Below are 26,513 nucleotides of genomic sequence, written 5' to 3'. Positions count from 1 at the left end.
GTTTTTTTGGTGCAATTTTTATAAAAAAATAATGTCGTATGAAAGAGTTATTAACGTTTAAAAAATGGGGGGGAATTGAAGGAGAGAGAAACTATTGGCTTGGATTGACTAGAATGCCCTTGAACAAACTCACGCGCCTCTTTTCTTCCTTTCAATTTCCCTGATTTAATCTTAGCCATTGATTAACTTAATGGATGGCCAAGATCACTTCCTAGCCTTCCTAGCCAAATAAACTTCCTATTGTATCTCCACCCTATATATATATATATATATATATATATATGGTAAGGTTCATGCGAGAACCACCTTTATTGCGAGAACCGCGAGAACCAATGTGAACACAAGCTAAAATAGCTAAAAAAACCTAAAAAAACCCTAAAAAAAACCTAACCCCCACCCCCCCACCCCCCAAAAACCTAAACCCTCCCACCCCCCCCCCCCCCCAAAAAAAAAAACCTAACCCCCCCCCCCCAAAGCTAAATGCTAAAAACTAAAACCCTCAAAAAACCTAAAAAAAACCTAACCCCCCCCCACCCCACCCCCCCCCCCCCCAAAACCTAAACCCCCCTCCCCCACCCCCCCCCCTCCCAAGCTAAAATGCTAAAAACTAAACCCCCCAAAAAACCTAAAAAATCTAAAAAAATAAAAAAAAATCTAAAATTTTTTTTTTATTTTTTTACTATTTTTTATGTTCAAATCGCTACTTTTAGTAGCCAAAAAAAAATTTTTTTTTTTAAAAAATAAAAAAAAAAATTTTGGGTGTTTTTTAGATTTTTTTAGGTATTACTGTTTGTGTTCACACTGGTTCTCGCAATAAAGGGTGGTTCCTAACGGATCTTTGTCCTATATATATATATATATACTAGTATTAAGCCCCTGCGTTGCAGCGGTTGTCGTAAAACTGTGTCAAGTAGTATCAATGCTATACCATTATCAGCGATCACCAACACCGGAAAACTCGTAAAAACAAAATAAATAAAAACGGAAAAAAAATAAAGTCGAGCGAAAAGCAGACGTAAAATCTTTGAATTACGCACGCTCGTTGTAGAGAAATTAAATCGAAACATAAAACATAGAAAAAATAACTAAGTTAATCCAGGACCCGTGCGTTGCGATGAACGTGTCAAACGGAGAAAAATAGACGTGTTTTGACGGGCCAAACGTGAAAAATATACGAAAAATGTTGAACCCCACACGCACGTTGCGGTGCGTTAACTCACAAAATTTAGAACGAAACGAAAAGCTTGGGAATGATGAAAAGTATGGTGGGAAAAAATTGAAAATTAAAAAGAGTTGGGGTTAAATTGGAAAAGATGAAAAGCTTTAGATTAATAAGTAAAAAAACAAAGGGTCTAAATTGCAAAAGTATAAAAGTTTTGGGTAATATTATTAATAAGTAAAAAACAAAGGGTCTAAAACAAAGGATATTAATAATTTATTAGATATTAGATTTAGATATTTATAATATTATTAATTGGATTTATTAATATTAAAATAAAGATAAGGATAAAGATAAAGATAAGTGATATTTATATATATATTAGTTATTAGTATTAAAAGAAATATTTTAATTAAATAAATATAAATAAAATTTATGTGGTTGAAGGAGAGAATGCCATGTGGCATTATTTGTAGTCTTTTATTAATATTTAGATATAACTACTTATGTATTTGTTAAAATTTAAATTTAAATGAATATAAATATAAATGAATGTAAATAAGTGAAAATAAATGAACGAATGGAAGAGGTGGGTACCGATATTTACCGGAAATATGGATGTCGTACCGGTACCAAAAAAACGACAAAAAGATAAACCCCTAAAAATGTTACTTTGATAAACTAGTAATAAAAAGATAACATGTATATTCATCATTCTGGGATACATTTTTGGATAATATTATGTCACCGCTACTACTACCCAAATTCTCCACACCATCTTCTTCTTTCAATTTTGTACCACCACCGCCACCGGTAACCATTCGGCCACCGGCCCTCCGTTGCTGCCATTCTCCACCATCCATCTCCACCCCTGAAGCAACCTTAACTAACATTCTAAACTCTGGCGTCATTGCTTGTCTTCGCGCCCAAAGGTATCCATCTTAAAATTGTTAAATTATGATTGATTGATGTATTTCTTCTATCTGTTTATGCATTAATTGATCTATTTAGCCCGGATGTTGCCTTAGAAGCTGCCCGAGCTGCAATTACCGCTGGAATCTCGGTGGTAAGTCTTATCGCTTTAACTTACAAAAGAAAATTGGTATTCTCATGAGGGACACCTTATCTTAGTTAACAATACTTGAAATGATAATCTTATATGCCACATACATATCAGAGGGATATCGATTTTGTTATGTTTTGACATACAATAAATGTTTGTTGATCTGCAGTTGGAGATTGTGGTTTCTACTCCAGGTGTGTTTGAGGTTGTTTACTTATTTTTTATGCTTCGTATACCTAGATAGTCTATGATCTTATAGTGTGATATGTTCCTTCTTGTTTGTTTATTCTGTAGGTTTTACATCAATTGGTGCAAGAATTTCCAACCACAACTCTAGGAGTAAGTGTTTACTTTTGTTGATAATTAATTACTTTCGAATTGCATGATTTGATGTATTAAACTCTAGAGTTCAATTCAAATTACTTGTACAGTAGTTCGTAGTGACAATGCCCCGCGTTTGACAGGTTGGCACTGTTTTGAATACCAAGGATGCTGAAAATGCCAAAAACGCTGGAGCAAAGTTCATCATGAGTCCTGCAATTGTAAAGGCATGATATATAGTTCTATGATTTTTTTCAAAGACCTCTTTTTATCAAGTACATCATCATCGCACTCAGTAAGTCCCACCAATAGCAAAGCTAAGGTAGGGTCTAAGGAGGTTAAGATATATACAACCTTACCTCTACCACATTGGAATAGAGAGGCTGCTTCCAGTGAGACCCCAGGCTCGATAGTAGTTTTGCATCAAGCCTTGGACATAAGGCACATAACACTCAATAATCGGGACAGAGGCCGATTAGTGCATGTACCCTTTTGTCTTTCGGCTATCAACGCCACCACATGATGCATGATTAACCGTCCACCGTTTTTAACGTTATTTTCACGAAATTAGTAAAAATAACGTTAAAATTAATGCAATTTCACATTTGCCCCCGAGGGCCCACACATATATACATTATGTGTGTACACCGCAAGCGGGGCATTCTTTTTATCAAGTACAATTAAACAAAACAAAATAAATGTAATTACAAATGCAAAGTAAACATAGATGGTCCGCATTATGACCATGTCAGGTGTATATTTTTGTTAGGACTGAAGGAGGAATGTTTTGCAATAGTAAAAGCATACTTCTGTTTAATTTGTAGTTTTTTTTTCTGTAATAATGTAATTCATTTGCAGGGTATTCTGGATCAAGACAGTGATGACTTGCTTTACATACCTGGTGTGATGACCCCGACAGAAGTAAGCGTTTATATTTACTTTCAAATATTATATTCATTGGTATTGTTTTCCTGTCTTCAAAATACTCTTCTTTTCCTCCGGTTTATTCTTAACTTTGAATCCGGCTAACGCAAATACTACAGATATTGTCATCATATAATGCTGGTGCCAAAATTGTGAAGGTGAGGTGCACACCTTTCTATAGTTTATAAATAGAGTTAAATGCCATTTTAGTCCCTGTGGTTTGGGCCATTTTGCCAGTTTAGTCCAAAGGTTTGAAACGTTGCCATTTTAGTCCAAATAGTTTCAAGTGTTGCCATTTTAGTCCACTGGGTTAACTCCATCCATTTTTTCTGTTAGCTGGAAGGGTAATTCGATCATTTTATATGGTCGAATTGCCCTTCTAGTTAACAGAATTACATATAAAATGACCGAAATGGGCTTCTAGTTAACAGAATAAAGGGATGGAGTTAACCCAGTGGACTAAAATGGCAACGTTTGAAACTATTTGGACTAAAATGGCAATGTTTCAAACCTTTGGACTAAACTGTCAAAATAGCCCAAGCCACAACTAAAATGGCATTTAACTCTTATAAATAAAATTATCACTTTATGTTTTTTTACATGTTTGGTTTTTGTGATAGGTATATCCCGTTTCAGCAATCGGTGGTGTTCAGTACATTGCAACACTAAAGAAACCTTTTCCTCATATTCCGATGGTTGCATCTCAAGGAATAACAACTGGTAGGTTATATGAATGCTAATCAAAGATGACATTTATCCCTTACTATTTTTATTTATATACGTATAGATTCAGTGGGTGCGTATATCGATGGGGGAGCATCAGCAGTAGTCTTATCTGATGCGATATTTGACAAAAAGGCGATTTCTCAAAGGAATTTCACTGCAATATATCGTCTTGCCCAACTTGCAGCTTTGCAAGGCGATGCAGCTGTAAAGAGGTATTCAATTTGTTCATGTACTAGCTTGTGTGGTTTTCTTTATTAATTCATACAGCATATCAAAAAGCGGAACAGGTCCAGGTTTAAAGTTGCCCACAATGTATTCTTATTGTGTATGCCCTCGTATATCGCTTTATGTTTAGACTATATTGTAATCATATTCAACCTGTTGATTATTAATAACTGGCTTTTGGATTCTGATTTGGTGGTTATGTAGGGTCAAAATAATTTAATCTGTACCAACAGTCAAGAAATGTTTGTGAGAAAATTGGTTATTTAGACAAATATGTTATATTGATCCCGCAAGTTGCAATAATCACTTTAAAAACACAAATCCAAACACCCCTTTTGTTCGAATTGCTTCTACGGTTGGTGATAAGATGTTTTTCAAGTTACATGAAGATGTGTGAATTAAAAACATTAATTAAATGTATATGAATTGCTTTTGTGGTATGAATAGAGTTACAAAATATCTTTTTATTGTTAGTTCTGGTACTGTGTTGTCCTCTGATGTTCTAAATTCAATTCTAGCATATTGTGTTTTGCGCTAATGTTGATATTTGCAGGAAGGAAAAGATCTACCCCGGCTAATTTTATGGAAACATGTGTCTTTTGATCCGTCTGAAAAACCTGTAAGTATAATTTATGGCCGGAATGATTTATCGCACATCGCAAACTTCATGTTTTTTATTTTGGGTTTTTGGGACATCTAGTAGTAACAAGTTTTTTTGTCTGCTTAGTTACATACATTAATGTAATTGAAAGTCACAAACCCGCCAGCTGTTACGCATTATGGTGAATAACATGTGTTGATTCACAATTTGAGTTGTGCTTTATATGTAACGGGTCTTAACGAGTAGAATGGGTCAAAATTCGCCCAAAGATATCCGAATCATTTTATTCAAAGAAAAACCTAGTTCAACTTTTATCTATTTTGCCACTGTAACTGACCTATTTTCATCTTAACATGCAGCAGCAGAAATGAGATATGGCGAGGTGATGTGCATAAGAACGCACACACCTCTGGGATCCCATGAAAATGAATATTCATAGTTTATAAATGCAAGAAAGCCTCCTTCATGCTGATGGTTTTCTTTTGTTTTGCACTCATTTGGTTTATTAGTTATCACCAAGTTTCACATATATCAAGATTGTAGAGATGCCAGTAATACGCAGTGATGTTCATTATGCTCTTGTATCTCGTGCTTTGAATGTGATAATATTGCTTTGAATGTGATGCGTATCACTTCTTTATAAAAAAGATACACTTGTATTTAGTGCTTTGAATGTAATACATAAGGCAGTTAATTCGTTCTTCGTTCTAAAGAAAAATTTCTCCCGCGGTAATTTGATTACTAAACACTTGGTTTCATGATTACTCGTTTATTGTTATTATTATTACCTACTTTAGCTTTAACCCTCGTTCATGCTGATGACTTACTTTTTTTTTTTTTTTTTTGAGATAAAGGGCTTTGCCCGACAAACTAGTTTAACATATATCATGACTATTTTGAATGATATATACAAGACAATCACTCCTTTTCTAAAATATGTTGTTATATTAAATGGTTATTCCGTTCTAAAATAAGATAACTATTTTGTTTACTTTCTTTTCCCGTACAGCCAACAAATAAAAGCTCGACTATATGGGGTAACCTAATGACAAATGGTGACTTCATAGTCCCACGATTGCAAACAACGTTGGTATCTCAAGCCTACCATCTCCGGTTTCAGAGAAAAGACACAGCCCAAAAGCCCACTACGATAAAGCCCGATTGAGATCAGATTCACACTTCTGTGATCTTCGGCCAAAATCTTCATTTCCCATCCAACCCGAGTTTAACGAAACCTCATTGGCAACCAATGTTTTAAATGCTGGTATGAACCGGCCAGTTATACCGGATATCAGACACGAGTCCGGCATAATAAAGGCCGGCAAAATCTGAATACGGTATGTCTCTTGTTTACCCTTTGATTTTGAAAATTTCTATCTATATATTACAAAACTTTCCCCCTTTCTCCACTTCTAACAAGATGGGTTCCGATGAAGCATTCTTCCACTACTCCATCATCTCCTACCTCCTAATCGGACCACCCACTTACATCTCCTGCCGCTACATCACCGCCCCATACGGCAAGCACCACCGCAAAGGCTGGGGTCCCACCGTCCCCCCATCTTTAGCCTGGTTCCTAATGGAAAGCCCCACCCTCTGGTTCACCCTCCTCCTCTTCCCCCTCGGACAAAACTCCTCCAATCCCAAATCACTTATTCTCATCTCACCCTTCATCCTCCACTACTTCCACCGCACCGTCCTCTACCCTCTCCGCCTCCGTAAAAAACCCTCTAACGGCTACCCGATTAGCGTCGCACTCATCGCCTTTGTCTACAACCTCTTCAACTCTTACCTACAGGCCAGATGGGTGTCCGAATACGCAGATTACGACACGGATAACTGGTTTTGGTGGCGGTTTTGTGGTGGGTTGGTGGTTTTTTTGTGTGGTATGGTGGTGAATGTGAGATCGGATATGGAGTTATTGAGGTTGAAGGAGGGTGGAGGTGGATATAAGATTCCGAGGGGTGGGTTGTTTGAGTATGTGAGTTGTGCGAATTACTTTGGGGAGATTGTTGAGTGGTCGGGTTGGTGGTTGATGACCGGGTCATGGGTCGGGTTAGGGTTCTTGTTGTATACTTGTGCTAACTTAGTGCCCAGGGCACGTGCTAATCACATGTGGTATTTGGAGAAGTTTGGTGAAGATTATCCTAAGAAGAGGAAGATTGTGATTCCGTTTGTGTATTGATTTGATTTTTATGGATTGATTGTTGTGTTGATTTATTCGAGTTGCTAATATTTTGGTCTTTGGACTTTTTAGATATTGAATAATGACATATCTTGTTAACTAATGCAATGTGTTTTTCTTGTCTCTTGTTCTTATAATTTAATGGGATACATGTGGTCCATTGGTTATGTCCCTAGGATATGACGATATTGGTGAAGATTATCCCAATGGGAGAAAGGTCGTGATTCCATTTTGTGTACTAACTAGGTGATGCCCCGCCCGCGTTGCGGGGCGATGACCGAACAATTCTTAACCAATTAAAAAAACAGTACTATAGTTTTGATAGAAATAAAAAGTAAAAAGAGTGTTAGGCAGCTTTTTGACACGATTTTTAGCTAGGGTCAAAGTCATATTTTTATTTTTACTTGGGGGAAAATCATTTTTTCCCGAGGGTAAAAACCTAATTTTTAGCTAGGGGAAAACCATATTTTTATTTTTCATGAGGGGCAAAAACGTAATTTTGAATTGAGGGTAATATCGTAATTTTGAACAGAGGGAAAATTCGTAAATTTTAGCTGGGGGCAAAAACATAAATTTATTTTGCACTGGGGGCAAATACGTAATTTTAAACTGTGGGCCACGAATTTTAAAGTAAGTATAAAATAATAAACTGGTGTAAATTCGTAATTTTGAGCCGGGGGAAAAAACAAAATTTTATTTTTAACCGGGGCAAAAACATAATTTAAGCTGAGGGTAAAAGGTAATTTTTTTACCGTTGGGAAAAACCGTATTTTTTAGCTCGGGGCAAAAGGGTAAATGTATTTTGAAGCTGGGGCAAAACCGTATTTTTTAACGGGGGCAAAACTGTAACTTTAAAGTGGGTATAAAATAATAAACTGGTTGGTCCAATGGATATTGCTCGCAGCCCATTTGAACCAATGGCAGAAAAACACTATTCCGAGGCAAAACCGTAATTTTAAAACATGTATAAAATAATAAATTGGTTGATCCAATAAGGAAGGGGCGGCCGCCCAATTCAGCCAATGGCTGCGAAGCACTATTCCCGCCCACGGGAATTGTATATGTTGAAAATTTGATTCTTAAAGGATTGGTTGTTAGGAGTGTGCAAAGTTGGTTAACTGGGAGCTCGGTTAATTGAAAAATATTAGCCATAACTATAATCGATGGTCGGTTAACCATTGGTTATGGATCGGTTTTGTTTAATTATCCAATGTGTATAAAACTTGTAAAATATAAACTCTTTAATATAAAACTTGTAAAATTATATAGATATTACATGTATATTAGAAATGGGCCATATGTACATAATAAAATAAAAACTAATGGACCCTCAATTGGACTAAAAGGTTAAAAAATCTAGTGGATCGTGACCTTATAAATAATATTACATTAAGAGAGTACGGTGTGTATATATGTGTGTGTGTTTGACTAATCGGTTCGGTTCAGTTATTTTCAGTTTTAGATATACGATTAACTGAAACCATCGGTTCGGTTATTCAAAAAATAATAACTGAACCATTAGTTATTGTTTCGGTTCAGTTAATTAGATTATTCGGTTTGGGTTAATTCAGTTTTATGCTCACCCCTATTGGTTGTTGCGTTTATTCATTTGAAATTGTTAATTTTGGGTTTTGGACTTTGTCAATATTGAGTGGCGTATCTTCTTAATTAATACATTGTGTTTTTCTTCTCTCTTAACGGGTTTACGACGTTACTGATTTCTATGGAATTTGTCCAATAGGTTATGTCCACAACATACAACAAAGTCCGGATAATCTCTTAGAATTGTGTATCTTTATATTTTAAACGTATCTTGGTGGTACACCAAATTTTAAGTGGATAATTCCAAGAAAAGTTAAGAACGAATATGAAAATTTTGTTTTGAAAACGTGTACCTAAATTCGTATTTGAATCAAACGAATGACATTTATTATGGGGAAATATCTAAAATAGCCTTTGACCAAGAGTTCTTTCCAAAATGACCACCTCTCATCTCTTGGGAGAAACCTTTCAGCCATGGGAAATGTTAGATTCCAATGATTGGGAAGGTGTAGACACGTGGCGCGAATGAAGGGGTAACATCTGAATGACGCTTCAACGCCGCAAAGAGATGAGAGATGGCTGCACTTTTCCACACGTTTCTCAGGCGTCCTAGACTCTTCCCAGACGTCCCATATATGTCACACCCTGATTTTCCGGTGGGTCCGGACTTGAGGTTTATGCGTGACGATTGATAACAGACATTCATATATAGCACAACGGAAGTCTTGAGATTACAAATTAATATTACAAAGTACAATCGTCCAAAAGTTCAAAAATAAATATACAGACCGAAAGTACTTAAAATGATCCACAGGCGGATCAGAATAACAAAATGGATATTAAGACTACTAGGCCTTGCGTGGAGTCGCAAATCCTAATATGCTTAGACCGAGCAACTCCGGCCTATTCCGTATTTGCTAATAAACTTGCGCTTAGTCTTTTGAAAATACGTCAGTTTTCACTTGTAATTAACCGACACGTTTTGAAAATCTTTTCAAAATTATTTTTGTACCATTTGGTAGGGTAGAGATATGGTAAAAAGTGTCTAAAATGTAAGAAGGGTAAGAAGTGTTTTAAACCATTGGATATTTGATCTAATGGTTGAGATCAATAGGGTATAAAAATGTAAATTGTGTTTTAATTAGAGGGACCTTATGTAAAATTGAAGGGCAATAGTGTCTTTTTCAATGTTTCAAATATGGTAACCGTATTCTACACAACCAAAAACACCTACATTCACTCCTTTTTCCTTAATTATAGGAATTAATTACCAAGATCTAAATCGGAAGCCTCTTTGTTTTATATAAGATTCAATGCGTGGTGTTTTACGTTAAGAAGAACTGTAATCAGATTCATGGCGTAGTGTTTTATCTGGAGACATTGTTCATGGCGTGGTGTTTTATCTGGAGACATTGTTCATGGCATGGTGTTTTATCTGGAGACATTGTTTATGGTGTGGTGTTTTATCTGGAGACACTGTTCATGGCGTGGTGTTTTAAACATCTGGAGACATTGTTCATAGCGTGGTATTTTATCTGGAGACATTGTTCATGGTGTGGTGTTTTATCTGGAGACATTATTCATGGCGTGGTGTTTTATCTAGGGCTGTTAACGAGCCGAGTCGAGCCGAACCAGATCTAGCTCGAGCTCGGCTCGAATTCAAATCGAGCTAGCTCGGCTCGAGCTCGAATTTTAAATCGAGCTAAGGTTTGGGGCTCGAGCTCGACTCGAACTAGATTCGAGCCAGCTCGGCTCGGCTCGCTTTAGCTCGACTTTATCAAGAACAATTAAATTTACTAGTATAAAATGATCTCAAACATGACTAAATTGCAAGTAACTAAGCCAAAGGGCAAAATATGCAACTTTTATTGACCAAAGAACAACACATATAAGCATAGCTTATTAACTCTTTAGATGATTTCACCCTGGCTTTTTATAGGGGAGGTTCTTTCTCATGCTTTCTCTTCTTAGCGATGTGGGATCTTGATTATATCATGTTCTATGTATTAATCTTGTGATTTTTGCTAAATTTGAAAGTGGCGAATATGTAACCCTTACCTTTTTATTTCACTTCTTATGTGATAAGCATGTTTTAATGCTGCAAAGATCCGAAAATATAAGCCAATAGATTCACATATTTATGTTTCCACAGATTCAGAATTTTATGTATCCATAGATTCAATTTTATGTATCCTTCAAAATTAATATATAATGCTGAGATAAAATTTAATCGTAAGAACTAACAAAATACATTTTTAAGATCCAAATATATAAGCTACCAGATTCACAATTTTATCTATCCATTAAAATTAATGTATATAATATAAATTAATCCGAGCCGGCTCACGAGCTCACGAGCCGAGCCAGGCCTAGCTCGGGCTCGGCTCGTTTTCAAATCGAGCCGAGCCGAGCCGGCTCGTTTATAACCGAGCCGATTTCGAGTCGAGCTTTTTTCGAGTATTTTTCGAGCGAGCTTCGAGCGAGTTGCGAGCCGCAAGCTTTTTGAACACCCCTAGTTTTATCTGGAGACATTGTTCATGACGTGGTGTTTTGTCTCCAGATGTTTAAAACACCACGCCATGAACAATGTCTCCAGATAAAACACCACGCCATGATTCAAGTCATGGTGTTTTACCTGGAATCCCAAGCAACCTTCTATGAATATAACACCATACAACTTAATAAAACCCGTTTCATACCAAACATTATATAAAACAAACTTTATCAAATAACTCATGTTTTTTCATGAAAAAAAATATAGATGAAATCCATGAAAACACAGTAAGTTTTATTGAATATTTTTCCTCAACGCAATCTGTATATAAACGACACCATACAAACAATTGTTTTATGCAATAAAACACCACACATGAACCTGTATCGCTTTCTTCCATTTGTGATTTTCGTAATGAAAAAATTGCTCCAAAATTGCAGAGAAAAAAATACTTTTCAACCTGAATTAATGAACGAAGATGATATAATACTAGTTAATGATTGATTCTGATGATATAATCTCCTAAATTAACTCCAAAACAGTTATACACAATTAATTGATAAGAAAAGGTAAATTACTAATGTACCCTTTTGAATTAATTAAGAAGAGGGACACTTGTCATTCCAAGATTATTTCTTACACTTCTTACAAAAGTCCCACTTTTTACAGGATCCTCTACCCCATTTGGTATATCATTTTTATAAAATAACTTGGGGCAAAGTGATATCTCTTGTTACCAGTTTTACATGCTTGTCAATACATATGGGGCCCGGAACTAAACTCCGATATATGATTAACCAAGACGCCACATTTTCAATAAATATATAATATAGCATTAGCGTCTAGGTGTATGCCTACACCTCGCGCTTAGGTCGTGGCCATTTGCAATTAAGTGAGCCGAGAATATACAGGACACGATCGCATTAACCCTCAATGTTTAAGTTATCAAGCGAAACGAATTAAAACTGTGACAAACGACACAATCCGGTAACTTCCGTACCAGTAGATAATTATTTATTTTCTGCATTTATGTGATTTAAATGTCAACATTACATGGTTGCATGTTATATATCGTAATCATGCATATCACACATTTCATTCATCGCATTGTGAAACAATTTAAGTGTTGCATTAAAACGATTAGTAAACTCACTGGTTAGATAGGCTATGTCAGCACAGCCTCAGTACTCAGCTAAATGGTAGATTTAGGACTTAGACGTAGGTCCGACATAAAAAATATATCAAATCCCAAGTGGGAAAACAAGTATAATTGTTGACACTTTCCGGAAAATTTAATTAGCTTTAAAAGTGTCCGTTTTGGACCAGAAATGACCATTTTTCGCAGGATTCAGAATCCGACAAATTATACAAGTCCACAAATGGTATTAAACATCAAAAAACAACTTAAAAATATCGAGGATACCTTTAAAACACAAAAACATATCATACCTTATATATTACATAACTTAACCTTTTAGCGAACCGACAACGAAACAAACACCACACAATTAACCGAACACTACCAAATCACCAATTATGGACTAGTAACATTGTTTTAATGTTGTAACACTAATATTGGCCTTATAACACTTAGTTGCACATAAAATCGCCTAAAACACTTGACACATAATTAAACCCTCAACTTACCTAAAAATCCCTCAACTATCAAAAGTTGGCACAACCCCCCCCCCCCTTCTCATTTTGACGGTTCCATGGGGGCCCCAAAGATGTCTCAAGAATGTGGTTTACTTGTTGGATCTTCTGGTGTTTGATGGACTTAGAATGTATGCAAGGGATCAAATGGCTTTCCGGTCGAATGGCGATCCGAGCGGATGGTCATCCGATCGGATGTCCAATCGGACAGCCGAGACCCGTTTGCTAGTTTTCCGACTTTGTTTCGTTTTGCAAGCTAGTTAAGTGTTGCGTTGCGTATTATTGTGAGTAACCATTACACATACTATTATATGCATCTAAGTGTTTATAAATACACAAGAAGTTTCCGTGTTTCAAATTTATGTTTAAGCTAGTTTCTCGTTCAATAAGTATCAAGTTTCTCGTTCAATGAGTATCAAGTTTCTCGTTCAATAAGTATCAAGTGTCAAGTTTCTAGCATCATAAGAGTCAAGTTTCAAAGTATCACAAGAGTCAAGTATCACAAGAGTCAAGATTCACACTGTTCATGTATAAAGCATCACAAAGCATCACATAGGGTAAAAGTTTCACATAGTTTAACACAATTAAGATTCAAATAGTATTATTTCTCATTATGATCGATCGTCTCGAGATTACAAGCACCAAAAGGGTAGGAAGTACGACGAGACTTGCCAAAAGATAAAAGTTCTGAAAGCAGGGCGTTACAACCGTGATAACCACCCCCACCATAACCAAAACCGGTTACCAACTCCACCACCGTCACCTACCTATCCGCCACCCACCTCCACCACCGTCACCTACACCACTATGCAACCACCACCTAAACCTGCAACCACCAACCACCATAAACCATCATCATCTCCGACCACACACCGTTATCCACCATAACCACTCCATCGTTTGATACTCCATTACTACATTATCATCCACCACCTAGCCTGTGACACACCACCATCACACCCATCAACGTCGATTCATCGCCGCCGCCTTCAATCTGAACGGTCGATGGACCTGCAACACCAGATCTAACCGACAAGCACCGACATTTAAGATTCGGTCCGCGGTATTTCAGATATGAAGAAGGTCGAGAGGCCGATGGTGGAAAGGTGAAGAAGAAAGGGAGATGGGGTTCGTTTTGGTCTCCTTCCGGATGGTTATGGTGGTGGTTGTGTGGCAGCGGAAGTGGCGGTGCACGGTAGTCGTTGGTGGTTTGAGATGATGGTGACGCTGGTGGTGAATGGTGGTTTAGGATGATGGTGGTTGAAGTGCTTGAGGATGGTGATGATGATTGTGTGTTTATACCCTGACATAGGCAGTATACATATATATATATATATATATATATATATGTATATAAGTGTGATTTTTATAACATTATTTTTTTTCTTTTAGTTTTTAATGCAAAATAAATTTTGGATCAAAATGGCAACTGAAAAGATTTAATGTGAATATCCCTAAAATACCCCTGGTTAAAAATTGGGTTTTTGGACGGAGTTATGGTATGTGATCAAAATGACAACAACAGGGAAAAGTCAGGGACCCAGAGGCGAAAAAAAACTATTTGGACTAAAATGGCAAATTTGGACAAAACTCAGGGACTAAAATGGAAATTTACTCTACAGAAAATTAAATATATTTTGTAAAATATATAATAACAACTCAAGAACATATATACCTAAGACAACACCAATACATAAACAAGATGGATAACTTGTACATAGTATTCGTAAGCTTAGGTGATTAACGTATTTAATACACTTATAGGTTACGTCGCGAACCAAGAGGACTACCGGTGAAGTTATTACGCATCAAGATGCAAATCTGTGAGTTCAAGTCTCTTCTTTTAAACGTTTTCTAGTTTTCTAAAAACTTTTGGGGAAAATACATGTACAAATGGTATGCTAGACTAAGGAAATGAAACAACTAGATCACGTGCGAATAGGGTTGTACTTAAGCACCATTAATCTAAGTTTAGACCGAGGAACGGAAAGGGGTAGATCTATTGGGTTTTGACAAGCCTCACTCTTGGTCCACATGACTCACACGGAAGAGTGCTTTTGTATCCCAGTCGAGGGTAATCGGCACAAAAATCGTCAAGGTTTAGATTGCTTCCTATGTCGTCACACATGTTAATGTCCTAGCTAAACATTAATGATCATGATTTCATTTACGTTTACATACCGCTTTTCATACAAACACATTTCACATTTTACAAATATACATTTAATCCAAATTAACCGCATGAATTCACCAACTTTGTTGACATTTTTCAAACTTACATGTATTTCAGGAAATTAGTGGAAATCTTTGCGGGAACTTTGCTTCAAGAAGTCGAGCGTCATAACTCCATGCCACTTTTGTTGGGTTGTTCGTTATATCCCGCCTCCTTGCGGTGATATGAGGAACAAATCCTTGATCTTTTAAAACTTGAACTATGTTGTTAACTTTTAAAACTTAGTTTCTTTTAAAGTGATGTAAACACTATTATTAACTCATGTTTGTGTTTGGAAACTTATGGTATGGCATTTGGAGTTTATTTTAATCATATAGTATGTTTGCTAATTCATATGCAATGAGAATCAGTCACGATTACACCTCGTGCTTCCGCCTATGACTGGGTGTGACAAAAAACGGGTTATTTAAATTTTAAGCATCATTCGTCCATGATTTAATACCCGACCAAGCGGCTAATGTCGTATCCCAAGTCCGTATAAGGAAAATAGGCTAAGAGCATTTACCTGAGCATATCTTTATAAATCAAAGGTGTTTAAGCAAAGCCGTTAATCAAAATAACTAATATAGGCGCTATTTACTTGAGGCTCCTAATCTGGAATGGAGGGAACTATGATCCATTAGAATGTTAACGGGTTTTATTCAAGTCATTGACTTGAACCGGTTAACTTATAAGAATTATGTACGCTTCTCCAGTGGTCGGAATATCGCCGGAGTGGTCTGTACATCACCAAAGAAGACACTTTAATAAAACAGGGTGTAAACGTGTCAGCGCAGGTAAAGCACATGGGGTAAAATTGAAGTTTACTGTATAAATATAGGTAAGATTACGGACATTTCCTTTTGGTAATGTTACAATTTTATCCCTCAGGAGACATTGATGCAATCAGAAAACGTTGGGGGTAAGACATCAATATTTCAGAAACAAGGGGTAAAGGTGTTAGTCGGCCGTGTCCACTGGGGTAAAATTACACTTTACTGTTTTAGATTAAAATGAATCATTCAAGTTATATAAAACTATGGTTAAAATGAAACATTCAAAACTAGTCATAAATGTTGATTATTTTGGAATAATTGTGTACTGGTATACATTATACAAGATTTTGTGTTGTCCTCGGCCACTCAAGGTAGAAATGTCTTTTGTTGAAACTACATCTCTCTCATCAAAGAAAAAGCCAAACCAGAGACCATTTTTTGCTTTTTAATTTTTCATCTTTTAGGCTGGAATAATCACTACATCATCTCTAAAACCCCACAGATTTCACCCATCACCCCCCTAATTGCAATTTACCATCACAAAGGTGAGTGAACACTCCTTCCTCTTCTTCTTTACAGATAAGCTTTTGCTTTCCATATCATTCAATCTCAAATCTTTGATTCATCCGCAGAATCTGGATGACTTCATCAGATCGATTATTGTTTAACCGGCAGGCAACTGTTCATCATATTCTTGGAGGGGGACTCTGTAAGTCTTTCAGATTTTCAAAAGTTCAAAACTTTTTCTTGTTATTATTATTTCGTTTGAGTAATCTTGATTTTTAAATTGTGGGTTTTTGTTTTTGATGAGTAAAGATCTCATCTTGATCTTGAATAATGTAGTTGGTTGTAGAAAAATCTGAAAAAAGTGTAGAATTTGACTTCTTACTTGTTTTCAACTTCAGTTATGACATGAACTATTCAATTTTAATCCAAATTTGATTAGTTTTTCTGTCATTATAGAAAATGTGTATTAAATTTATATATTGTAAGTAATTGGGTTGTCTGCAGAGGTCAAAACATGCCTTTATGCATTTTTAGTTAATGGTAGAACAGCTTGATTCAATCCAAGTTCATATCTTGATTGTTTCCAATCTACAAAATTATTTGATTTGATATCCATTCATGGGTTTTTGTAATCATCGGTCAAGATCTCATTTTGATCTTTAAAATCTATGCAAGTTCTTGTTTGAAAGTGATTATGTGATATTGACATAGTTGTTAAATGCCATCGCCTCTTGCGCCTAGGCCCAATTTCCTAGCAAGGCGAGGCAATGGTGCCTTAAGTCGAGGCAATTGCGCTTTAATTCTCCAGGTAATGGTTCATGCTCATATTCCAGCGAGATTCCTAAATTCAAATGAGTTTCCGGCCAAATTCTTTAAATTATGGCAAGATTCCAACGAAATTTCTACTTTTATCTAACGAAAACTATTTTTCTACACTAATAAACTAGCATTTATAACTTTTGGTACTAAATAGACGATATAAAATGTTATATAATAGCTTTAGTTTTATTTTATTTGAAGAATGGTATTAATTTTCTATTATATAAAAATATTTTTAGTTTTTTTTGTTGTGCGCTTTTTTTTTTTCTCAGGCCCGCACTTTTTTTGCGCCTTGCGCCTAGGCCACAGGCGAGACCTATGCGCCCGCGCCTAACGCCTTTAATAACTATGGATATTGAATAATTAATGTGTTGGAGCAGATCAAAAGAATGATCAAAATATGATTAACTAAAGTTGATTTTGTGTTCATGGCGAACTTAATATAGTATTTTCAAAATTATTTGCATTTGATCAGTTGCAGATGTGATTCTATGGAGGGATAAAAATGTTACAATGGCAATTTTGATAATAACTTTGGCTTCGTGGGTGATGTTCGAAAGATCGGATTACACGTTGTTATCATATGTCTCCAATGTTCTCTTACTCCTGCTTACAATTCTTTTCCTATGGGCCAAATCAGCACAAATTCTCAACAGGTAATAGTAATTATACACCCCACACACCCCCTAATCTTCAAGTCATATGGTTGACTTTTCAGGTCAAACGGACGGATGCTAACTGCAAAATTGATACAAACCTTTCAGTTTCTTAAGAAAAATTAAACATGTAAATCAACGCTCTATGAATATTAGCACAAATTGCACGAAATGGAAACCAACTTTACAAAAAAAATATTTATGATTTTAACATCCAACTTTAAGTTAGACGCAAAATAGAAACCAACTTACCTTTTTCTACAAGTGCCGCATCAGAAATTTACTCGTGATTGATATCTATCGAAGACGGGGTTGGTTGCTAAAATCGACAATAAATTGTATGTTGGTTTCTGTTCTATGGGTATATATAAACTTAGTTGCTTAAATCGTGAAAAAACGTATAGTTTGTTTCTATTTTGTTACAGTTTTGCCATAAAACTACAAGGGGAAAAGTTATATAAAAAATGTGACTATATTCGTATCAGTCGTAGTTCAAAACGAGTCTGTTTGACCTTGACTTGAAGAGAATAGTTATACACTTATTTTTTTTTGTGGGTATTTGATTCATGTAATAATATATACTTTTGTAAACATGATGCAAAACAGACCTACACCACCAATACCACACTTGCAGCTTTCAGAAGAAACCATAAATGAGTTTGCAACTATAATTCGTGACCGAACAAACACGTTTCTATCTGTATCCCATGATATTGCACTTGGTAAAGACCCAAAAATGTTTGTTAAAGTAGCTGCATATCTGGTTCTAATTTCGGTTATCGGAAGCCTAACTGATTTCCGTACATTATGCTACACAAGTAAGCCATTCTCATCTTGTATTTAAAGGTGGAAAAAATGGGTTGGCCAGGTTTGTTGGGAAACATGTCAAAATGGATCGATTTTATGTTCGTGTAAAAACAAGTTGGGTTTGTGATGTCATTTAACATATTAACATATATTATTTAAATGGACAAATGGTGTTTGTTTGTCAACGTGAACCGACATGTTTAGAAATTACACATTTTGACCTGTTACCCAACCCGCTCACTTCCTAGTTTCCACATCTGCTTGTATGCATAGATCCGGCTTTCAAGTTAAGATTTGTAAGTTTAACAGGCATTATTGTGGCTCTTACGGTTCCGGTGGCATATGAGAGATATGAAGCATATGTTGATTCAAGTTTAATCAAGGGAAATGTGAAGTTGAAGAAGTTGTATATAAGATTTGATGAGAAATTTATAAAGAAAGTTAAGAATTATATTTTGGAGAAGAATAAACTCAGTTGAACTATTATTCTTTAGCTTCTTTTTGGTTTTCATTTGTAAGGGGCTTTTTTTGTGTGATGGAGGTTTTGGTGTTATGGAATGAATATAAGTTGAGAAATGAAAGATGGAATTTTTGATTTGAAACAAAAACTGTTTGATCATATATAATAGACTAAATTGCAATAAACAGCAACAACTGTCACTAAATTTCTAATCCGGTCACTGGACGGTTAATCTTCACTGCAACAAGTGTGCCTTCCGAAACTGATTACTTGCGTAACTTTGACAAAAATAAAGCAGGTTGCAGTTACTGCAGTTAATTTTGATAACAAATAGCAGGTTGCAATTAGTGTAGTCAATTAGTTTGTGTTGTCCCACATCGGTGCAAAGTATAAAATAGCAGTTGTATATATAGAACATAAACAGGAGATAAGGCACGACCTTACTTGAACAGGATCTGTTCTATAGGCTCGTACCTCTGTATTCTTGATTCCTAAGAAGACAGAAACCCATGTCTGGTTGATGAGTCATGACCATGGAACCAGAGTGTGATTAACAGAGCCCCATGGTCTTGACCATGGCTCAGTAGAGGATCGTTGCCAGCCCATTTGGGTTGTGGCATGGTTCCATGGTTGTCTGACAGACAAAATCAGTTTTTTTTTTTTTTTTTTTTTTTTTTTTTTTTTTTTTTTTCAAGTTTTTATCGACTTATATGGAAAATGTGACCACCTTAGAGATGCAGACCACATGCTGTTGATGTTTCTCTACCTGTTGGGTTATCGTGATCCTAATCTCGTAGGTGCCTATGAAGCTTCCAGATCTTATTTTATGCAAGATGCACCCTACTTATCTTTGCATATCAGATGAAATGTCTGAAAGATATTGACAGATTGTATACGTTCTACAGTCAGGTTTATGAACTCGACGAGGAAGCTTGATGTCTAAACATGTTTGTACGAAGAACTCATGTCTTAAATCTATGGCCTCCAGTCATGAGGAGTAACCTTAGTTGTTGCTCCGCAGGTAATGGATATTGTATACTTTTGACTTTTCATTATATTCAACCCAAGATAACAAAACAAAATATTGACTCATAGACCATAGTGTGTGTATAAGCGGGCGGAAATTGCTACCTATAACAAGTCAAGTTGATAAAACAAATTAAGCAGGCCCATTTTCCACATCTGCTTGTACACATAGATCCGACTTTTTAGTTAAAATTTGTAATGTTGTTTTTAAACAGCCATTATCGTGAGTCTTATAGTTCCAGTGGCATATGCTATGAGAGATATGAAGCATCAAGTTCAATGAAGGGACATGTGATGTTGAATATTAGATTTGATGAGGAAGTTGTAAACAAGCTAAGTGGATTTTGGAGAAGAATAAACTCACTTCACCAATTCTTTTGCTTCTTTATTCTTGTTATGGAGCAAATGGAATTTTTAATTTGAAACAAAAAACTGTTTGATTATATATATAAAAAAAAAATACAATAAACAACAACTTTCACTAAGTTTCTGATTTGGACACTGAGTGTTAAAAAACTGTTTGATGAGGTTGAATGACCGTTGTAACAGTTGTTGAAAGTTCGAAAAGTTTAAACACTGATTTACTTAAGTTAGTTTGTGTCGTCCCACATTGGTGAAAAGTATAAAATAGAAGCTGTATATATAGAACATAAAGAGGTGATAAAGCACGACCTTACTTGAACAGGATCTGTTCTATTATTTTTTGTGCTGCAAATCAAGATTCATGTAGATGATTGTTGACAGCCAAATTAAGTTTGTTTGCAAGTGGATTTTGGTTAAAGATCCTTGTCTTGTTTCTTCAGTTTCTGATCAGAAGCTCAAGGTTCCCTTTCAAGTTTGTGGAACATTGACCAACTTTAACTCAAACACAGCTCATTGTTCTTGACCATTTCCAAAACCGTTAAGCTTATCTTGTTGCCACCCCATAGCCTGAAGTGGTTGACCAAATGAACCGGGGCCCATTACATTGGGTACTACAAAAGCGGATGGCTGGAGGCCGGTACCTTAAAATAGAGTTTTGAACAAGATAATGGATATAGATCATGATTCTTACGGTATGAAGACAATTGCAGGCTAGGAATGGATGAACAAAGGTTGCTTAATCTTATGTGGATGAAGAACACGAGCAAGAATGAAGCTTTGAGTCTTCAAGGACCAAATATCACCAAGAAATACCAACAACACTTCAAGAACTCAAGTTCTCACTCTCAAATTCGGATTTGGTGTGTAAAGCTTGATCATGGATCACGAATAGCACACTTCCAAAGCAATTCTTAAATAAAGGACCCCTCCACTTACACTTAATATTTTCAAGAAATTATATAATGAATTTTGTTTTAGTGTTTTAAACGAAAGAGTGTGAATTAGAAAAAAAAAAAAAAACAAAAGGATGAAATTGCCCCTCGCGTGTGAGACAAACTAATGAAACTTAGTAGGAGGTTAGATGAAGTTAACAGTGTTGGAGTTGATTAACACGAAATAAAATTCTGATATTGTTTTGTCAAGATTTAACCTACTGAACTGAAATAAATATTTTGATTAAATCAGAAAAATAACAATTTACTCATTATATTATATTATATTAGGTTATAACCCCGTGTATTACACGGGGTTGAATAAATAAATTTTATATCTAAATATTAATAAAAGACTACAAATAATGCCACATGGCATTCTCTCCTTCAACCACATAAATTTTATTTATATTTATTTAATTAAAATAGTTCTTTTAATACTAATAATTAATATATATATATATATATCACTTATCTTTATCTTTATCCTTATCTTTATTTTAATATTAATAAATCCAATTAATAATATTATAAATATCTAAATCTAATATCTAATAAATTATTAATATCCTTTGTTTTAGACCCTTTGTTTTTTATTTATTAATAATATTACCCAAAACTTTTATACTTTTGCAATTTAGACCCTTTGTATTTTTACTTATTAATCTAAAGCTTTTCATCTTTTCCAATTTAACCCCAACTCTTTTTAATTTTCATTTTTTTTCCACCATACTTTTCATCATTCCCAAGCTTTTCGTTTCGTTCTAAATTTTGTGAGTTAATGCACCGCAACGTGCGTGTGGGGTTCAACATTTTTCGTCTATTTTTCCCGTTTGGCCCGTCAAAACACATCTATTTTTCTCCGTTTGACACGTTCGTCGCAACGCACGGGTCCTGGATTAACTTAGTTATTTTTTCTATGTTTTATGTTTCGATTTAATTTCTCTACAACGAGCGTGCGTAATTCAAAGATTTTACGTCTGCTTTTCGCTCGGCTTTATTTTTTTTTTCCGTTTTTATTTATTTTGTTTTTACGATTTTTCCGGTGTTGGTGATCGCTGATAATGGTATAGCATTGATACTACTTGACACAGTTTATAACAACCCCTGCAACGCAGGGGCTTAATACTAGTACTAAATAATAAAACAACATATCTTTAAAACCTCATTTATTGTACGGGTTGAATAAATATAATTTTATATATTAAATAATAAAAAATTATATCTATAAGAACCATATTGTAAAGGTTGAATAAATGTAATTTTATATACAAAATAAAAAAGTTATATCTTTAAAACCACGTGTATTACACGGGTTAAATAAATGTAATATTGTTTATCAACTAATAAAATAATACATCTTTAAAAACCCCATTTATTACACGGGTTGAATAAATGTAATTTTATATACCAAACAATAAAAAATCTACATCTTTAAAAATATGAGCATTACACGATTTGAATAAATGTAATTTTCTGTACTAAATAATAAAAAATATATATCCTTAAAAAACCCCGTGTATTGTACGAATTGAGTAAATCTAATTTTATATATCAAATAATAAAAAGGTATATCTTAAAAAACCTCATGTGTTACATGGGTCGAGTAAATGTAATTTTATACAGTGAAAATAAAAATATTTAATATATTAATACAAAGTTTGGTTTTCGTGATAAAAATAGATTATTCTGTTGTTGCAAAATTTGTTAACGAAGTCTCAATAAATTTAACCCTTTATTTAAAACTCCGTAAATGTATAAATGATAAATAATATTAGTTAATTTTATTTTAAGTTTCGTAAGATTTATTTTATACCAAACTAAACAAAACGTTCAAATATAATTAATTCAAATAAATAATATTATAAATGAGAAGGAGATTAAACTAAATAATAATTATTCATATGATATTAAACTAATAATATTTAGTAGGAGAGTTATATATAATATAAGATATTAAATTAGGGAAAAGATCAAATAGGAAGTTAATTTTCGCTAGAAAGGATAGAAAACCATAGGATTATGACATGTGGCAAATTTTAAAATAAAGAGAAAGGGTATTTTAGTCAATCCAACTCCTTCTTCTTCCTTTTTCAAAACCTAGTAACTTCAAAACCCACCATTTTCAAAACCCACCATCTTCAACTATTTCTTCACTTTCTATCTCAATAATCACTACATTATAGTGCGATTTTCATCACCAATCAATGACTCAAAACCCGATCAACGTGTTCTTCAGCTTTTTTTGAACAAAACCCAGTTTAATTTCATAAAAAAATCTCGTTTTTCCGGTGATTTTGGAGATAATCAGTCGATTCGTTCGATTCGAGCGTTGATAAGTGTTTCTATCATTCAAATTTCGTCAATTGATGAAGAAATCGGCTTCGATCCATGTAAGAAATTCTTTAATTTCATTTTCACGATCTGGGTTTTTGATTTAGTCATTGCGTTTTACGATCTTTGCGGGGGTCCAGGGGCGGCAGCCCCTGGCGGGGTCCAGGGGCAGAGCCCCTGGCTGGGGTTGAGCTATACTAAAAACACTTAAAAAAATTTTCTCGATTAAATTGCTGTACTAAAAACGCATCAGAAAAATTAATTTTCCAGAAATTAGCTCATTTCGAAGACAGTAATTCGTAGACAATTCAGACAGTTCAAAGTGACAGACAGTTTTATGTGTCCATTGCGTTTTAGAAATAAGAGAGTTTTATGTGGTTTCTGGCTATTGCGTTTTAGAAAAAAACACATTTTTAAGTGTTTTTAGTCATTGCGTTTTAGGTAAAACACATTTTTTAGGTGTTTTCAGTCCATTGCGTTTTAGAATGAGTCATTTTTAAGTGTTTTCTGGCCATTGCGTTTTACAAATAAGACATTTCTTTGTGTTTTTGGTGCATTGCGTTTTAGGTAAAACACCTTTTTCTGTGTTTTTGGTGCATTGCGTTTTAGGTAAAACACATTTTTATGTGTTTTCTGGCCATTGCGTTTTACAAATAAGACATTTCTTTGTGTTTTCTGGCCATTGCGTTTTACAAATAAGTCATTTCTTTGTGTTTTTGGTGCATTGCGTTTTAGAAAAATGTCATTTTTAGAGCTTTTTTTTCATTGCGTTTTACGTAACTGGTGATTTTTCTATTGCGTTTTACGCAACTGAGTTTTAAATTTTTTTTAAATATAGCAATACTATACTCGTTTTAAAGATAAAAAAAAGCTTGTTTTTTTGGTGCAATTTTTATAAAAAAATAATGTCGTATGAAAGAGTTATTAACGTTTAAAAAATGGGGAGGAATTAGAGGAGAGAGAAACTATTGGCTTGGATTGACTAGAATGCCCTTGAACAAACTCATGCGCCTCTTTTCTTCCTTTCAATTTCCCTGATTTAACCTCAGCCCTTGATTAACTTAATGGATGGTCAAGATCACTTCCTAGCCTTCCTAGCCAAATAAACTTCCTATTGTATCTCCACCCTATTAAATTAAATAATATTTTGTAGGAGGATAATATATAATTAATTAGAAGAGATTAAATTAAAATAATAATTATCTACAAGAGATGGTCTAATATGATGATAAGTGTCACTAAAGTGGTTTCTTTTATTATAGTAGTTAGATTAGATTAGATTAGATTATATACAAAGATGCTTTGGGGTAATAGTTTCATCCACCAATTGGTGGAAAAGGGCGGTGGCCTTTTTTTATTTTTTTAATATAAATAGATAATCTCATTCGTCTAATAATTCAACATATACAAAACACATTAGGGGTAATAGTGACCGCCCTCTATTCCTTGAAATGGGCGGCTGAATAGTTCCAGGCTTTTTTTCAACAAATTTATGATTTTATCCCGAGTTAAATTTATGGTTTTGCCATCAGTATAAAATTATGTTTTTACCCTCCCACAAAAACAAATTTGCGTTTTTGCTCCCAGCTAAAAATTTCGATTTTACCCTCGGTTCAAAATTACGATTTTGTCCCGTTTAAATTTACACTTTTGCCATTAGTTTTTTCCTTAAAATTAATATTTTGCCATCAGTTCAAAATTATGTTTTTACCCCCCACTTAAAAATAAATGTACGCTTTTTCTCCCAACTAAAAATTTCAGTTTTGCCCTCTGTTAAAAATTACGATTTTGCCCCGTTTAAATTTAGAGTTTTGCCATTAGTTTTTTTCCCTCACAGCCAAGTTACGATTTTCCCCTCAACTTAAATTTACATTTTCTCCATCATTTTTGTTTGTTTTCCTGGTTAAATTACAATTTTGCCCCTAGTGTAAAATTGCAGTCATGTCGGCAGTTGTCTGGCACTCCCTCATTGATCCTTTTAATTTACGATTTCATCCCTGAATTAAAATTATGATCTCGCCCTCAGTTCAAAATAACGCTTTTCCCATCGTTTTAGTTTTTTTAGCAAAAAAAAAACTATAAAAGTTTTTTGTTTTAATTGGTTGACTCCATTTAATTTTTTTTACGTGTCAAGAATCTGCCTAACACTCGCTCATTAGTCCTGCAAAAATTACAGTTTTGCCCTGAGCTAAAAATTACGGTCTTATCATCGTTTTAGTTTTTTTCATAGCAAAATTATAGTTGTGTTTTCTTAATTGATTGAGAATTATTCGGGCTTCGCCCCGCAACGCAGACGGGGCATCAACTAGTTATTATACATTATACATATTAAAAAAATGGTCATAAACAGTAAACAAAATTAAAATTATATATGTTATTATATTTTTTCTAGCTTTTATTTATTTAATTATATTATTAAACATATTTTGTTTTTCTATTACATGATATGATGTTTTATAAAATTTTGAGTATGCTGTTACGACGTGTCTATTTTTATCTACGTTTTAGTATTTTTAGAGTAAATTGCTAAAATCGTCCCTGACGTTTATTCACATTTGCTAGATCCATCCAAAAAAGGTTTTTTTTTTTCTCATAGGAACCACTGAAGTTTCAAAAAAGTTGTTAAATCCATCCAAAATGACTAACACCATTAGAAGCAATGTTAACCTTAGGGTACTTTTGTGACAACCCGAAACCTAGAACCTTCGTTGTGTCTTGATGTGACTTG

The 26,513-nt window shown here is 34.6% G+C and overlaps 3 protein-coding genes and 1 non-coding gene across 7 annotated transcripts; all 4 read left to right on the top strand.

Annotated features, from left to right (window-relative positions):
• Positions 1-1,866: 1,866 nt before the first annotated feature.
• Positions 1,867-5,721, top strand: LOC110895412 (KHG/KDPG aldolase). Of its 3 annotated transcripts, none has more exons than XM_022142723.2 (11): positions 1,867-2,091; positions 2,171-2,225; positions 2,392-2,427; positions 2,517-2,561; positions 2,687-2,770; positions 3,402-3,464; positions 3,587-3,625; positions 4,088-4,187; positions 4,255-4,405; positions 4,972-5,037; positions 5,382-5,721. In XM_022142723.2, the coding sequence occupies exons 1-10, from the start codon at positions 1,901-1,903 to the stop codon at positions 4,994-4,996; spliced, it is 789 nt and encodes a 262-aa protein (XP_021998415.1). In that variant the 5' UTR covers positions 1,867-1,900; the 3' UTR covers positions 4,997-5,037; positions 5,382-5,721. The 3 variants fall into 3 exon arrangements, with proteins under 3 accessions (XP_021998415.1, XP_021998414.1, XP_035832821.1); XM_022142722.2 differs by having other exon boundaries at positions 5,379-5,721; XM_035976928.1 differs by lacking the exon at positions 3,587-3,625 and having other exon boundaries at positions 5,379-5,721.
• A 317-nt stretch (positions 5,722-6,038) lies between these two features.
• On the top strand, positions 6,039-7,307 carry LOC110895411 (steroid 5-alpha-reductase DET2). Its single transcript, XM_022142721.2, has one exon. It carries the CDS (start codon positions 6,359-6,361, stop codon positions 7,202-7,204), a length of 846 nt encoding a protein of 281 aa, XP_021998413.2. The 5' UTR covers positions 6,039-6,358; the 3' UTR covers positions 7,205-7,307.
• Positions 7,308-16,218: 8,911 nt separating this feature from the next.
• LOC110895410 (reticulon-like protein B12) lies at positions 16,219-19,272 on the top strand. 2 transcript variants are annotated; one of them, XM_022142720.2, is made up of 5 exons: positions 16,219-16,426; positions 16,514-16,590; positions 17,683-17,863; positions 18,470-18,681; positions 18,980-19,272. In XM_022142720.2, the coding sequence occupies exons 2-5, from the start codon at positions 16,521-16,523 to the stop codon at positions 19,147-19,149; spliced, it is 633 nt and encodes a 210-aa protein (XP_021998412.1). In that variant the 5' UTR covers positions 16,219-16,426; positions 16,514-16,520; the 3' UTR covers positions 19,150-19,272. The 2 variants fall into 2 exon arrangements, with proteins under 2 accessions (XP_021998412.1, XP_035832771.1); XM_035976878.1 differs by lacking the exons at positions 16,219-16,426; positions 16,514-16,590 and adding an exon at positions 16,635-17,196.
• Positions 19,273-19,564: 292 nt separating this feature from the next.
• On the top strand, positions 19,565-19,774 carry LOC118483136. Its single transcript, XR_004869659.1, has one exon. It is a non-coding gene; the product is annotated as a small nucleolar RNA U3 (small nucleolar RNA).
• The last annotated feature ends 6,739 nt before the right edge of the window (positions 19,775-26,513 follow it).

The sequence above is a fragment of the Helianthus annuus genome, chromosome 1 (assembly GCF_002127325.2).
Source record: "Helianthus annuus cultivar XRQ/B chromosome 1, HanXRQr2.0-SUNRISE, whole genome shotgun sequence".
NCBI lineage: Eukaryota > Viridiplantae > Streptophyta > Magnoliopsida > Asterales > Asteraceae > Helianthus > Helianthus annuus.
This window is presented reverse-complemented; position numbering and strand designations above follow the sequence as displayed.